Genomic DNA, 14,410 nt, shown 5'->3' with positions numbered 1-14,410 from the left:
TTCCTGCTGTTAAAGGGTCAACTGACATGGCCTTGAAGCTGATGTTAGTGAGCTCGGTGCTCCACACTTTTCTCTTCAACATGAGGAGCCTGGATGATGTCACTCCTTCCCCTGTGGTCCTTCGCACTCAGAGTCTGCTGGCGAAGATGTGGAAAGGAATAATTCAGCCACTGATGGAGCTGCTGCAGGCTCCTAGAAAAAAGAAAGAGAAGTCAGACCTTTGGCTAAGGAAGGCCGGTGACTCTGCTCTCCTCCTTGTTTACACTTGGGTTGAGGTAGACACTTTGTTTGGTGTTAGCTGCAGTAAATATGTGTCTCCAGCAGCTGAAATTGCTGGTGGTGTTACTGAACCTGCTGCAAGGCACTTGGGCATTTCCGCTTTTCTTCCTGGTGTGGAGGAGCAGTGTTGGGAGAGAATCATGGAACTTGCAAGTAGTTTTGCCTCCACTAGTAAATATTGCTTGGAATTGCTCACACTTCACAAAATTAAGGTGATATTAATGCAGTCCAAAGCTGACCTACAGGCCTTGCAGCATGCTGCAGCTTTCATCCTGGAGTGCGGGAGATCCAGCATGAGCAAGGGAGAATCTGAACCATGGGATGGAGATATCGGCGCAATAAGTGATCTTACCTACCCCACAGCACACTGGCACCTTGTCGTCTCCAACCTGACTATCCTGTTGCCGTATCTTTCCCTGAAAGATGTAGAGTATATTGCAAACATGCTTCTAGAGGCACTAGTATCAGGCAAAGCTCAGGAAGCTGCCACAGACCAGGAGCTTTCCATTAGTATTAGAAAGATATCCCTTGGTTTGATGCATAGCTCCTTCCTCCCAGAAATGAAGATCCTGCGTTGTGCTTTTCTGACCAGTCTTATTCAGCAGTTCACTAGGGTGCTGCCTGCTGCTGCCAGGGACCCAGTAGATCTGCCACTTCAGCAGCTGTCTGCAGGTAATATCCCTTGGCATGAAGAAATCCTGGCTCTTTGCAGACCTATTGACCTGGTGGAAGCACCATCAGAAAACAAGCAGCTGAAGGATGAGGTCAGCTTGTCTTGGAAAACACTGGAGAAAGCCTCTCAGTGTATAGAATTGTTAGCAAAAAATGGCTGCCCTGTCATCCTAAAAGAAAGTCAGCTGGAAAGCTGCTTGAGTTTGCTTGAAATTGCTTCTCGTCTGAAACTAGACAGTCTTCCTCCCTCTGACTGTACCCGGTGTTTTCTGGTGCTGCTCTCCCTGCTAGCCAATACCAGGGCTAGTGTCTCTTGCAGCAAGCTCTTACTACTGGAGTTTTTCAATACCTGCTTCCATCTCCTGAGGTGCTTTTTTGAATGCCAGCTCTGTTTTTAAGGTGTTTCACGCCAGTGATGTTCTTGAGACTGTCATGACCTCCCAGCTTACAGCTAGCAAATTCTTCATGGATGTCTTCACTCTTCCTGCCTGGGCACAGTATCTCCAGGAATTCCAAGCCTTTTTGGAAGACTATCTTCAGATGGTTATTGAAAGAAGGCAAAGTGTGAAGCTCAACTTGGAAAAATTCATGTCTTTCCTGGTGAACTGCAAGCCAGACATTGGTGCAGCCAAAAGTAAAGGCTGGAAGAACTGGAATCCTGCAGCTGGGCAGTTGCTGCTCATGGCTTTCACCACACTGTGTCATGTTGTCACACTCTACCTTCAGCAGCTGCCAGAAAAGAAGCTGCAGTCTGCGGATCTACTGTCTGCTCTGTTGGAGCCAGTGGTTCTGCAGATGGTCAGAACTGTTGAACACGGTCTTCAGAGCAACACCCAAAACCAGCCTTTGCCTGTAGCATTCATACCATCTGTCACTACTCTTCTCAAGGCAGATCTCAGCCATGCTGTCAAGAAGGGCTGGCAGAAGGAGTCCAGTGGGTTTTTGGAGCAACCCCGTATCAAATTGTACCAAAAGTTTTACTCTCAGATACTGAGAGAGCTGCCCTGCGCAGGAAGTAACCTGCGCTTCCTTAATTCTGCATTGCGGTTCCTAACGGTCTTCTGCTCGGTGCCAGAGCTGTATCCTGGAAAAGAAACTGCAATCATGGTTGTTTTTGCTGTAAAAAAGCTGCTCACCGGTATGAAAATTCACTTTCTCCATTTCCTTTGTTAATTTTGCAGCAGAGGTGAATTAACCATTTAGCAAAACATACAGCTTTTTAAAGTGTCTCCATCTCTTTACTTGTTTTAAAGCAGTAGACTATCGTTTTATATATGCATAACAGGAAAATTTTCAAGGAGACAATGTACCTGAACCACAGCCACCATCTCATTTAGTAATGGTCTTCTGGCAGATGTAAACATCTTAACTGAGGTCCTGGGTTACACATCCCTGTAGAGCATTTTGATAGTAACTGGAATGTGGTCATACTTCTGGACATAAGGCTGAAGGTGCAGTGTCCTACTCACATAGTTGATGTAGTAGGCACCACTGGAGCAGCTGATGTGTACCAGGTAAGGTCTGATACATCTTATCTGAGGATCTCTGAGGACCTTACGGTAAAACATGCATCTATTTTTGTGTCTGATAGGTGGGGTTATAGAAAATGGAAGTCACATAACTGTTAAGGATAGTGAATATCTGTAATTCTGATGAAGTCTGTGGGAGATTGGCAGATTGGTCCCTTTGTCCCCATCAAATAAAGAGCCAGGGCTAGAAATTACATGAAAAACCTCTCTTGCCAGCTCTGTGACCTAATGGCTCCTTTATATTGTCACGTTTGGAAAGATGAACTAAACACAGCATAGGCATAACTCAGAATCATAGAATTCTTCGCTTCAAACAGTTCATGCTTCTTCAAACAGATTTGTCGAATTTGCTACTAACGTGCTCTAGTGCAGTGATCTCCAAACCTTTTTGATGGTGCACACCTATGAGTAAAAAAAACTAAATTGAGCATACAGCCTTAATATGTGTTTATTTCTAAATTATATGCATGCACTACTGTACTAGTATACTATGGACATTACAAAGCATACCCCAAAAAAAACATGTAAAAATCATGAGATAAAGATGAAATAAGCACTTTTTACATTTTAGGTTTTTTGTTAAAGATATTTTACTTATCATTCCTGCACCCCAGTGGATTGTCTTGTGCACACCCCACTTTGGAAGCTGCTGCTCAGCTGAACTACGGTCATGATCTCAGTGTTTGTATTAGCATTAGGTAGTTAAGAACAGGGCAGAGCTCTCCATGTGCAGTTGAGTTTGAGCTGGAACTTAAATACAGATAGAGGCTTAGTCTATTTTTTCCCTGGGCCTCCATTTTGATCCTCCAGCACTGAGGGATTCAGTAAGGGCACTGGGAGCAGGGATTTCACATTAGAACTAAGGTCCATGAGCACGTGTCAGTTGCTGTGATTTTTCTGCTGACTCTTCTCTCCTTGAACCTGTACCTGACTTCACTAGTGTAGAATTAGTAAAGTGCTTTAGCCTGGAGACATAATTAATCACTGTCAAAAGCTGTAAGAATTTCTGATGAATAAGTAAAGTATTCAGTATCCTGCTGAAGAACACTTTCAGCATTACCACAGATCCTGTAGATACTTGCGGAATTAAAAACCAAGACTTCAGAATCAGTTAAGATACAAGATAATCTAGGACTGTCTACGTAGTAATAGAGTAAGTGGGGAGTGTAACTTGTGATCAGCAGAGACCTAAACTTTGTCAGCTTAGTGCTTTTGTGACTTGCAATGACTCTCTTGCCAGCGTTTGTAGCAAAGACCCGTGGCTTGTTTAGCCTACTCCCTTGGCTGGTGCACACGCTTTGTTGTAGTATTTCTATACTACTGAAGGCTTGTTACTGGTACGGCAGCTGCTCTCTGAACCCCAGGGTTGGAAGTACTTGAGAACAGCAGTTCATTGCACTAGTGGGGAGGGAGGTAAAGGGGGGAAGCATGGGGCTCTTTGTGCATCTGAGTGCTAAAAAGGTATCCACAGAGCTGCTTTAAGGTTCAATTCACCCTATTCTTACCTGTGAAAGTCCCTGTCTTGGAATTATATGTGTCTCTTGAATACGCAGGTCCTGCAGTTACAGCCCAGGTGATCCAAAGTATGGAGATGGAGCTGACAGAGCTGCTTGTCCAGCTGCTGGGAAATTGCTCTGCTGAAGAGTTTTATACTATAATGAGGCTAGTCCTGCAGGGCCTTGAAGTGAAGAATGTTTGGCAACAAAAGGCTAAAGTAAGGCATGAGCTTTGTTTATTGTTAACTTCTTTCTTCAGTTTTCTGTATCTTGGGAGAATTTTGTTGACTGAATGACATCTGATAATTTTTTTTTTCTTCTTCCTGCTTTATGTTCAGTGATCAGGTCAAATTAATATACATCGATAAGGGCTTGGTGGCTGTGCTGATATATGTTATGAATATAAATTAAAAGAGGTGGGAAGGTCATGGAAACCTACTGAAAAAGAAGCTTTCTGTCCAGTATAAGGGCTCAGCAGTCCTAATTCTGTGCATTGTCAACAGAAATCACACAGCTGTGATGTTACAGGCCATGTGAACCTTTTTTTCTGCTTGCGGATCAGAGCTTTTGCCCAACAGGTCCCAAAAGTCAGTGAGCTTAAGCACTGTCTGTGGCCCTTCTTAACAGGGTTAAAGGCACTTTTAGAAATGCTGGCATTTTTAAGTAAACCCAAAACTGTACCCGTGCTTTTGGTATTTATCTGTGTATAGACTTTAACTTTGTAATAACTAGATACCAGTCAGTAGCTTTTTAAATACTATGCCTTTCTCCAGAGCAGTTTAAGCAACAGTGGTAACCTATGGAACATTTTTGGCAAAAAAACCAGCTGTACCCTCCACAGAAAGTTCAGTGACTTGAGAGTGAAACTTGGATTAAACAGAGGTTTATCTGGGTCTGTCGTGTTTGTCAGAAATAAACACGGATATGCTGCATCAATTCTAGACGTGTCATTCTGAAAGTGTATCTGGAATTCCTGTACTGTGCATATAATTTGTGCCACCTGAGTATAGCTTGTAATATGTTTCTTTTACCAATCTCTCGTCACAGCCAGCAAGTAAAATAAACCCTGCTGCCAAATGCAGCATTCTTGGTGTACACTGTCCTGGTGTCCCTGTATTCCCCCTGCTTCCCTCCGTTATCTAGTGGCAATTGAAGGAGAAGGCTTTCCTCTCTTAAAAATTGTGTGAGCCTTTTTGTGCAGTAAGTTGATTCTAAAACAACTGTAGCGTGCAGTACATTTGAGCTGCTGCTTACTTGACAATTTCCAAAGAGATGTGTTGGCAGGAGGACTTTGATGTGACAAAAGGCTCTGGTAATGCTCAAAACTGCTGCTGCCCTTGAAAGAGCTGTTCTGTACTTGAGAGGAGCCAGTGCATCTTACACCCGAGACTGATCATCAATCTACTTTCTGCAGGAAGTACTGTCAGCTGTTACGCTAACCAAATTGTTACTCAGCTGCCCATTAAGTGGAGACAAAGAGAAAGCTTTCTGGTTTGCCAGTCCACAGATAATCACAGCTTTAGCTGTAAGTATCTCTTTATTTCACTTCATTATCTGTCTCTTTTATTTCTTGGAGTCTGTAGCTGCTGCATCTGACATGCACAGGGGCATATGGAAACTAAAAAGTTGTGGATATTAGACAAATCCATACCAGATTCACCTGCACTTTTTTGTCTAGACCCTTTCTCTCCTTCTTCCTAAAGTAAATCTCCTCCTGTGACTACAGTATGCAGGTCATCCATTTCTTAGTATCAGTAATTTTCTGGGACTGCACCATGTAATCTGGAGCTTGGGAGAAACTTGTTAGGCTACAGAGAAGAGTCTGAGTCTCCTATCCTTCCTTCTGTCCAAAGGAGAAGGTAACTGTCAGCTATGTGTTGCAGCAGAAGCCAACAGCAGCAAAATAAAAAGAAAAAAAGTGCTCATATTATTAATATAAATTCACCAAATTATGAATGGGAAACAACCTAGGTTTCTTGTCCTTCATTTGCACAGCACACAAACCTAGTGATGTAGGTTTTTCTTCTGTCATGGTGAGGGTGTCTCTAGACCAGAATTTGTCAGAAGTTGGCTCTGCAATGCCCAAGAGTTGTGAGCATGCAATTTCTGCCCTTTTTTGGTAGGCCTGCATCCTTGTGAAGGAGGAAGCTGTATCAATGTATTCATGTGGGGACATGTAAAGAGGTGCTGGTTGCTGGGGCACTGGGGAGTAGTCACAATTCCACACTCACGGGAGTGCTTGCTTGAAACACATTGTATGCATCCTTGTCTAGGATGCAGTAGCACGAAAATGGCTAAAGAGCAGGATTCTTCCTGCCAGACCAGCCTGCACCAGTCCCATTGCCCCAAGTCAGAGCATTATAGTTCTCTGGTGTGCTAATGCTAGTAATAGGTGACTAATGCAACTCCGTATCTGTTTGCTGTCTTCTTGTAGATGCAAACCAAAGAGGCCTGTCAGGACCAGTCACTGATTTCCTCCATAGCTGTACCTATTCTAGAGACTGTAGCAGCTCTGCTAAGGCAAGGAGAAGGGGTTCTCTTGAATCCGCACCATGTGGCATTGGCATTCAGCATTCTTCTGACGGTCCCCCTGGATCACCTGAAGACAGAAGACTATCATAATATCTTCCTGGGAGTCCATGAAGTGCTCTTCTCTATTGTGCAGTGCCATCCAAAGGTATATCTGTGAGGAGGTGGAGACTAGTGATGAGAAATTTTTATTTTAAGTAGGGGTTTTGAAATAATTTGTCCTGCTAGTATGAAAGAGCTTTGTGCCACTTGTCATTTAGAAGGCTGGGAATTTCAACATCACATAATTTCAGTTGCTCTCCTTTGTTTTATACCCTCATTGTTCGTCTTTGGCAGCAGATTGCTTAGCAACATCTGATGCTAGATTAGAATGAAACTTGCCTGTTTTTGTGATTGATTTCTAGCAGTACAAATAGCTCAGGGTCTAGTACTTCATTCTCACTGGGGATCAAGATTATGCATTCCTTTGAAAACAGGGCTTAGACGTGTTAGAAGTTGGTGACATTCAAGCGTTATACTACACTGATGTTCTTGTCATCCTCCTGGCGTGGGAAAGTGAAGATATGCCAGGCCTTGCACAGGGTTGGAGATACTCCTACATGGAATATGTAAGCAAAGGTAGAAGAAAAAAAGGAAAGGGCCCTCATGCATTTGTGTTAGGACTGAGAGTGAAGAAAATTAAAGATAGGGAAATGGCAATTTCTAATAGCAAGATAGTATGTCCTTACAAAAACCCTGTGGTAGAAAGCTGCCTATCCCAGCTGTTTTTACACAGTGATCTGTAGCATTACTGGACCTTGTGTTCTCTGAATCTGTCTGACTACGCAGGTTCTCCACCAGCAAGGACAAATTCCCTGGACATTTAAGGGTACTAAATCAAATGCTGTTTTGCAGAGATGATGGAATTCTAATGTGATGTTATTTTATTATTTATATTTGAATATGGCCAGGGCTGCAGTCCTGTTCCAGGATTCTTATGTTCTAGACACTGTATGGATGCAGAATGAAAAGATAATCTCTGCCCTTGGCAGCTTTGTAAGCTATATAGTTTTCTTTACAGGAACTGATTTCCCTCAGGCTACGAGGTGGTTTACCTCAATGCTCTCCACTCCCTTTTTTCACATAATCTCAGATGGTTTTATTTCATGTCTTTGCAGGTGCTGTTGAAAGCAGCACCATCTTTCCTGAACAGTTTCCATCGTCTGGTTGTTTCTGTCATGCATGAAGGACGTCAGAAAGGAGACAAAGGTACTTTGTGTTTTCCACTTTTGTGTTACATGTACACACAGCAATTTTGTATATTCCAGAAGAGGAGATGGAGAACAGGACAGTCTGGCACCAAAAGCAAAGTCCTCAAAATCTAGCTTTGGCATTAAAACTGTTAACCTTATCTGTCCATTACATAAAATTGAGAATGAGATTTGCAGTATCGTGGGCTTATGAAGATAAATGGGGCTCCTGTGGAGCCACGTGCAGACAGCATGGCTTTAGGTGAATAAGGTATTCTTCAGTGGCAGGTAGACAGGAACTGGTAGGGCTTGCTGTGCTTGATTTCTGCTCTTCCTAACAACCCCTTTTTCCTATCAGCCCTTGTACCTGGTAGCACGGTGGCTGTGAACTCTGGTGATCCGTGCCGATATGCCTGAGTTACACCCCCAAACTGATCCTGCTAAATGGAGATTCTTGCAACTGAAACTGTATTTACTAAAAACCTGAATTGTCACCATTCCATGCTAAGAGTAAAGCCAGAACATTGCACATCTGAGGCACTAATTGGGATTAGATGATATATCTGTATGGTCAAGGATTTGGTATTAGTGTAGTTTAATATCTCAAAGGGAAGGAAAAAAAAAGCAACTTAATACTGAAAGTTATTAAAGAATTTGCATTGTCAAGTTACCCAACTTAGAGACATTCACATGGATGAAGGTCCTGTGCTTTATGCTACTCAGGACACAAATACCGTGTCATTAATAGTGATGACTTTTTGACACAAGTTGACTTCATGGCCTGTAACTAATTGCATCCCAGCTTTCCACTGATGTCATACAGCATGTGCCATGTTCAGGTTTATCTCAGTTAATAGTGTTGCCAACAACTGCGGAGAAATGTAAGTGTCTATATGCGTTATAGAGGTGTATACTGTCAAAGGCTCAGTTATAGAGGAAAAGGTACGTTAAACTGCTGCCAGACTTTGAGAATTTGCTTGTTTCTGCAACATGCTTACATAAGGCAAGGGTGGCAGGAAACTTACAGGTATGTGGCACCCTCAAGTTGAAAAACATTTACGTTTGCACGATTGTTCTATTTTCGTAACAGGTAACATGAAAGTACCTTCTAGACTTCCCTTCTCCCTTGCTTGCGTTAGTTCTTTTTCACTGCCTACTGAATAAATTCTCAGAAGATTTCTCCAGCCTCACTTTCAATATCTCCAGTGATGTGGCTTCTGCTGCTATATTTCACATAATAGATCGTATCAGAAAGCTTTCTTACTGTGCTGTTTCTAAGAGATGTCTTCTTTTTTTCTGTAGGTAGAGAATATAATTTTCCTGTCTCCTTGTTCTCTCCTCCACAGCGCTAGCTGGGTGTCAGTCATGGAAGAAACCATAGCTGCAGCGTTTAGAACTTCATCATATATAACAAATACTTTTTGCCTTGCAGTGCATATGGAGATGGAATCAATGCGTTGTTACAAAATAACCGTTGTAAGAGATGCATATGGTGTATTCTGGAGGTGTATGGGGCCTCTCAGCTATGGCTTGATAAGAAAACAAGATAAAATAGGCAAGCTGGTGCTGGCTTCATATAGTTCAAGAATCATGGAAGACTGAGTGATTCTTTGGTTTTTTTCCTGGTGTTTTTAAGCCTCAGATGTGAGACTGCAATTTTACGTTTCAGGCAACACAGAGGAGTTTGAAGTTATACTGAAGTGTGCACACTTGGTGGAACGGATGTATACTCATATTGCTGCAGAAACAGAGGACTTCACTGTGTTTTCTGCTTTCATTGTGGCTCAATATGTGACCGAATTGCAAAAGGTAACATGCTCTCACCTACCTTGAAAACACCATGGTATTGTGTTGGCTTTGGAGTTCCTGTTCCAAAGCAACCGTATGTTAAGTTTTGTAAAATCTATCAGGTTATAAAAGCTGCTGTGCCTCATGGCAATACAGGTTTGATCCAGACTCTGTTGTTTTGAGCAAGGGTCCTGAGTATCTTCCTTGCTCGTCTCCTGAAAACTTTCTAAAGGTGTGGGCTGCGGTTCTTTTAAGGCGAACAATACAGTGCTTATGTGCAGAACTGCTTTGCTTTTCTGTCACGTTGGGTGTTGCTTTGTCTTCATGTGATAGTTAGGTTCTTCTCCCAGCTACCCTCAGTTGAGCAGGACTGATAGCAATTGGAGCTCCATCTGGCAAAAACAGAGAAGAATGTTCCTGGAAATTTATCTTTCAATCTGGCCTAAATGAGTAAGTGAATGGAAAAAGTACAACCAAGACAGAGAATTATTAGCTTTTCAGTAATTCGCTATTCAGATCATTACTGAAAACAGCTACTCCTGCTGTTACAGATGCTAAAGCCAGGTCAGTATCTTCTCACATCCAGGCCACGGTTCAAATTGTCATTCTGGTCAGCCTAATGGATTTATATTTCACCAGGGTTTGAATGCTGCTTGTATTGCAAGTACCTGCAAATTGATTACTTGTGGCTCTGGACTGAAATACAGAACGGAATTCTAGTCTTTGTTTTTAGGCTCTCTTACCACAACAATATCCTAACTCTTGCTGTTTCTGAAGGATTATGATATAACCAGTATAACTAACCATGTTGGTTGTTATACAGAGCTTAAACTCGGCTGCCTTCTCTGTTGCCCAGCTTTTTTCCAAGGTTTGGGAGCAAAACCCACGATACATGTCAGTTTTGAGCCATGTTACTTAGTGTTCCTTGTAAGTTGGTTATTATTTACATGCTAGGGACCAACTACTGATAAGACTACTTCTGCTTCATTTAACTATCTCTGAACTTTGTAATCAGTTCATTGCTGAATGCAAGTAATGACTGAAATTGTCAAGTGACCTTTTCAAGTTGAAAGGACACTTACCTCAGTGGAATGCAAAGTCTCATGAGACTTCCAGGAAAGTTTTGTGCAATACTTTCACTGTGAAATGGAAAGTGATGGATGATAGGTGAAACCACAGATCAGTAACTTATTTGTGGAACCTTTAGGCGTGGAAAGGGGAACTGGTGCCATGACCTGATGCTGTGACAGAGGGTTGTTTTCTGTCTGACAGAGTAGATAGATCACAAGTAGGCGATGATTTATTTGCTTGTTACATGAGTGAGAATTGATGGATACCAGAGGAAGGGGAGGCCTCAACATGCCTGTCTTAAGGGGGCCACATACATGTCTTCCATGTGGCTCTGCAGAAGGAGAGAAAAACTCCTTTAACCATTCACCTCTTCTGAATCCAGACCAGTAGCTTTCAGCCTGTGATCTGAAGACCCTAAGAGTCCATAAAAAGTAACTGAGAAAAACATATTGGTAGATTAAAGTTTTTATCTGGGCATCTGCACGCTCACTGTAACCATTTTAAGGGTCCGCAAACTAAAACTGATGAAAGCTACTGGCCTAAATAGTCATTTATTCCTAAAGCATTTGTGTAGCAGTTCCCTCAGTGCTTCCGCTTTATACCAGGATATAGAATACCTTTGTGAATTATTTTCTGTTAATCTAGAAAGAGTCCTTGCTGGAGTGAGTGGCAGTGCTTTTCCCTTGTTGTCTTGTGTGCTGTTGCTTAATTCAGCAATGTGAAATACCCCTTCACGCTTTTAATGTCTCACATCTTTGTAATGCTTGACAAATTGGTTGTGCTAACTATATAGATGATAAAACACTTACAAGCATGATTAACTGCCAGTCAGTAGTGGCAGCTGTTTAAATCTTTGGTTCGGCTTCCCGTAGCACTACTGGAAGGTGTACATAGGAAACTGCTAATGGCCCGAATAAGGCATGGGTCTAGGTTAATCTGTGAGGGATGCAGTTCCATTAACTGCAGCTCCGAGGTATCTGCTTATCCCAAATGGGATATGTGATCCATCTCAACAATAGCTGTGGGTTGTTCTGCTCTTGTTTTCTGCTGTCATTTCTCTGCCCTAGGAAGGGAGAGCCCAGCCCAGTGCATTCGCTGGGAGCTGGGACGGGCAAGTGTTCTTTTATTTTAGTGCATGGTGTAGGAAGAAACAACATCTCTTTATAAACAAGACAATAGACCATCTGACGTAAAGGGGAAAAAATGACATTTCTGAACATTTTGGACATGCAGACTCTTCAGGGTCACAGATCCAATGGAAGGCTTATGTGCCTTAATGTCAGTTATATGTTTTTGCCAGCTGTGTTAGCAGGTCCAATAAAATATACTAGCTGGTTTGCATTTAGGGCAAAAAGGGAGCAGGAGCCTGTCACAATGATTAGGAGTGCACTTCATTAGGGAAAAGTTTATTAGTTGCCTCAGGAAGAAAGAAGTCTGAATTTTAATGACAGCTTTTATGTAATTTTCATTAGGCCTCGAGGGCAGAGGCTTCGGTCTGGAGGCATAAAGCTGATTTGGGGATTCAGCAAAGATAAGACATGGGTCTGTGCGTATGCCAGAGGGCAGCACCGCCTCAGGCAATGAAGTATTTAGCAAGTGATTTGTGAGCGCAGGACAAATTTCAGTTACCCTGGGGCTCAGGAGGACTTCAGAGTCAGCACTGATGTTCCTGGTTGTAGTGGGGATTCTGCCGTGGTAAGGTTGAGCAGGGGTAATGTCAGAAGCAGGGCACTGTGTCCTTCAGCTTCCTGCATGACCTCAGGCAAGGGACCTGGTTCCTGATGTTAAAACAGATCAAGGAAATGCTAATCTGAGCTTTTTGAAGGTTTCCTTTATTAAGGCTTATACATTGAAGTCCTCAGATACAAATTGGTAGGTAAATACCAAGTTGTTAAATGATAAGTTAAAATGGATTGACTACCCAGCGTAAATGATAGAATAGCCTAAAGGAAGTGCTCTTTTGAAACTGAGATTTAGTAGCTTACAGCTAATGAGACACACAGAATCTACTGAAATGTGTAATCCAGGGCAAGTATTTTTATTTTTTTTTAATTACAGTTTTTCTGCTGAGGAGTTTTCATGTGATTCCATGATGATCTGTGTCTTTGCCTCCACAGGCACTCTTACGGATTTTATTCAAAGGGGCATGCTTGTTCTGCAGAACATGTTTGCAAAAATCAGGAAAATATTGCACAAGTCAAAATCTTGGATTTTATCTCATGGGCTCTTCCAGATGGTCTGATGCACTGGATAACATGTTGTCAGCATTTAATGTATACTGACTGTGGAAAGGATATTTTCTTGCCTTTTTGTCTCCAAGTTTAATACAGTTTTGTTTTTCTCGTAGGTGACTTTGCACCCAGCTGTGAAGAAACATCTCACAGAAGGGATATATCACATCCTTGACCTTTGCATTGAACGGGACATCAAGTTCTTAAATGCGTCACTACCAGCAGGTGTCAGGGAGGTCTTTAAGGATCTGTACGATGATTACAACCACTACCACAAAGCAAAAAAACATGGGGAGGAAAAGTATACTGCGTGATGAATCCTGCCTGGTGCTGCATAATCAGTCATGAATTGATCTTGCAGCACGCAGAAGATAAATGCTCAGTTGCTGTTTGGTTTGGAATGACTTGTAAGTTCAAATCTGAAGAGGGTCATCGAAACATGGATCTCATCTATCTTTATACAGCCGGCCTTTGTAACGAGGGGAAGGGGGATGGGGAAGGAGGATATGCTGTTAGGTCTGGTCCTGCTGTGTGCCACAAATGGCAGAACTGCTGCACCTGTGCTGGCTCCCCTTGAACTCATGGGGAGCTCGCTGCAGCCTGGCAGCAGATGTCGGGCTTCAGGCCTAGGTATGGCACAATGCTTTTCTGTGGAAGCAGCAGTCTGGTGTAAAAGCCAGTGAGGGTTATAACTCCCCTGCTCTCGCTTACATGGTAAGCAAAATTAAAGCAGTTAAAGTGCTTCTTTTTGTACCCTGTTATTTTATATTTTTGTTACTGAAAAGATTTGTGAATGTTACACAGTTGTGTGGTTGCTTACTGTGCAAAATTGGAAATACAATAAAAAATTTCAAAGTTTGTGCCTCTATGTGAGTGGTTTTATTCTGGTCAGCAACTTGATCTGACCTATTGTATTTTCTTGACAACTGTGTTATCCTGTGATCTCATGGTAATTGTAAAGACTGACTACTTAAAACTCTGGTCAGTTTAGTGTCATTAAGCAATTCGCAGTCATCTGAGCTGTGGCCGTTCCCTCTAGTTTTTTAGCTTGTGACAAACGCTAAGTACCAAGACCTACCAAGACCTTTTTGGTCTAAGATGCGCCTTGTTGCTTTGTATTCATTCTAGGTTAACAGCAAGCCCTGGACTCACTGCAACTCAGCTGACAGTAATTTAATAAGCTGTGGTAAATTAATCACATTTGAGCCTGTAAGAAGCTTTATCAAATAGCTCCCTTTCATTAGCTAAGTTACAGAAGTTTATTTTCTTGAAAATTATAGAGACTAAAGATATAAAACAATCTTTGCATGTGCACACATTTAGCACTAAGAACTTAATATTCGTGTGGTTATCCGATTTAATCTCTAGGTAGAGGGTGAGCAGAGAAGGCTGGAACGTGGCTTTCTTCTTTTGCCGAGTCCAGCTGCCTCATAGCAGGGTCCAGAAGATGAAGTCTGGCTGAGGCAGGAGACTCCACACAGCACAGAGGAGGGAGGTGAGCAGGGCTTTGGGGGAGATGAGGCAGGTGGGGCTGGACCTTGGGGCAAGCAGGGCAGGGGTCTGGCACGATGGCAGCTGCCCCCTGG

The 14,410-nt window shown here is 42.5% G+C and overlaps 1 protein-coding gene across 1 annotated transcript in view; it reads left to right on the top strand.

Moving 5' to 3' along the window:
* Positions 1-13,197, top strand: part of URB2 (URB2 ribosome biogenesis 2 homolog (S. cerevisiae)) — a 17,715-nt gene extending 4,518 nt beyond the window's left edge. The window contains 8 exon segments of the mRNA XM_009878051.1: positions 2-1,324; positions 1,326-2,089; positions 4,034-4,194; positions 5,391-5,501; positions 6,411-6,653; positions 7,663-7,753; positions 9,404-9,543; positions 12,941-13,197. Coding sequence (XP_009876353.1) covers positions 2-1,324; positions 1,326-2,089; positions 4,034-4,194; positions 5,391-5,501; positions 6,411-6,653; positions 7,663-7,753; positions 9,404-9,543; positions 12,941-13,138 — 3,031 coding nt within the window. The 3' untranslated portion in view covers positions 13,139-13,197.
* The last annotated feature ends 1,213 nt before the right edge of the window (positions 13,198-14,410 follow it).

The sequence above is a fragment of the Apaloderma vittatum genome, unplaced genomic scaffold (genome assembly GCF_000703405.1).
Source record: "Apaloderma vittatum isolate BGI_N311 unplaced genomic scaffold, ASM70340v1 scaffold10311, whole genome shotgun sequence".
NCBI lineage: Eukaryota > Metazoa > Chordata > Aves > Trogoniformes > Trogonidae > Apaloderma > Apaloderma vittatum.
This window is presented reverse-complemented; position numbering and strand designations above follow the sequence as displayed.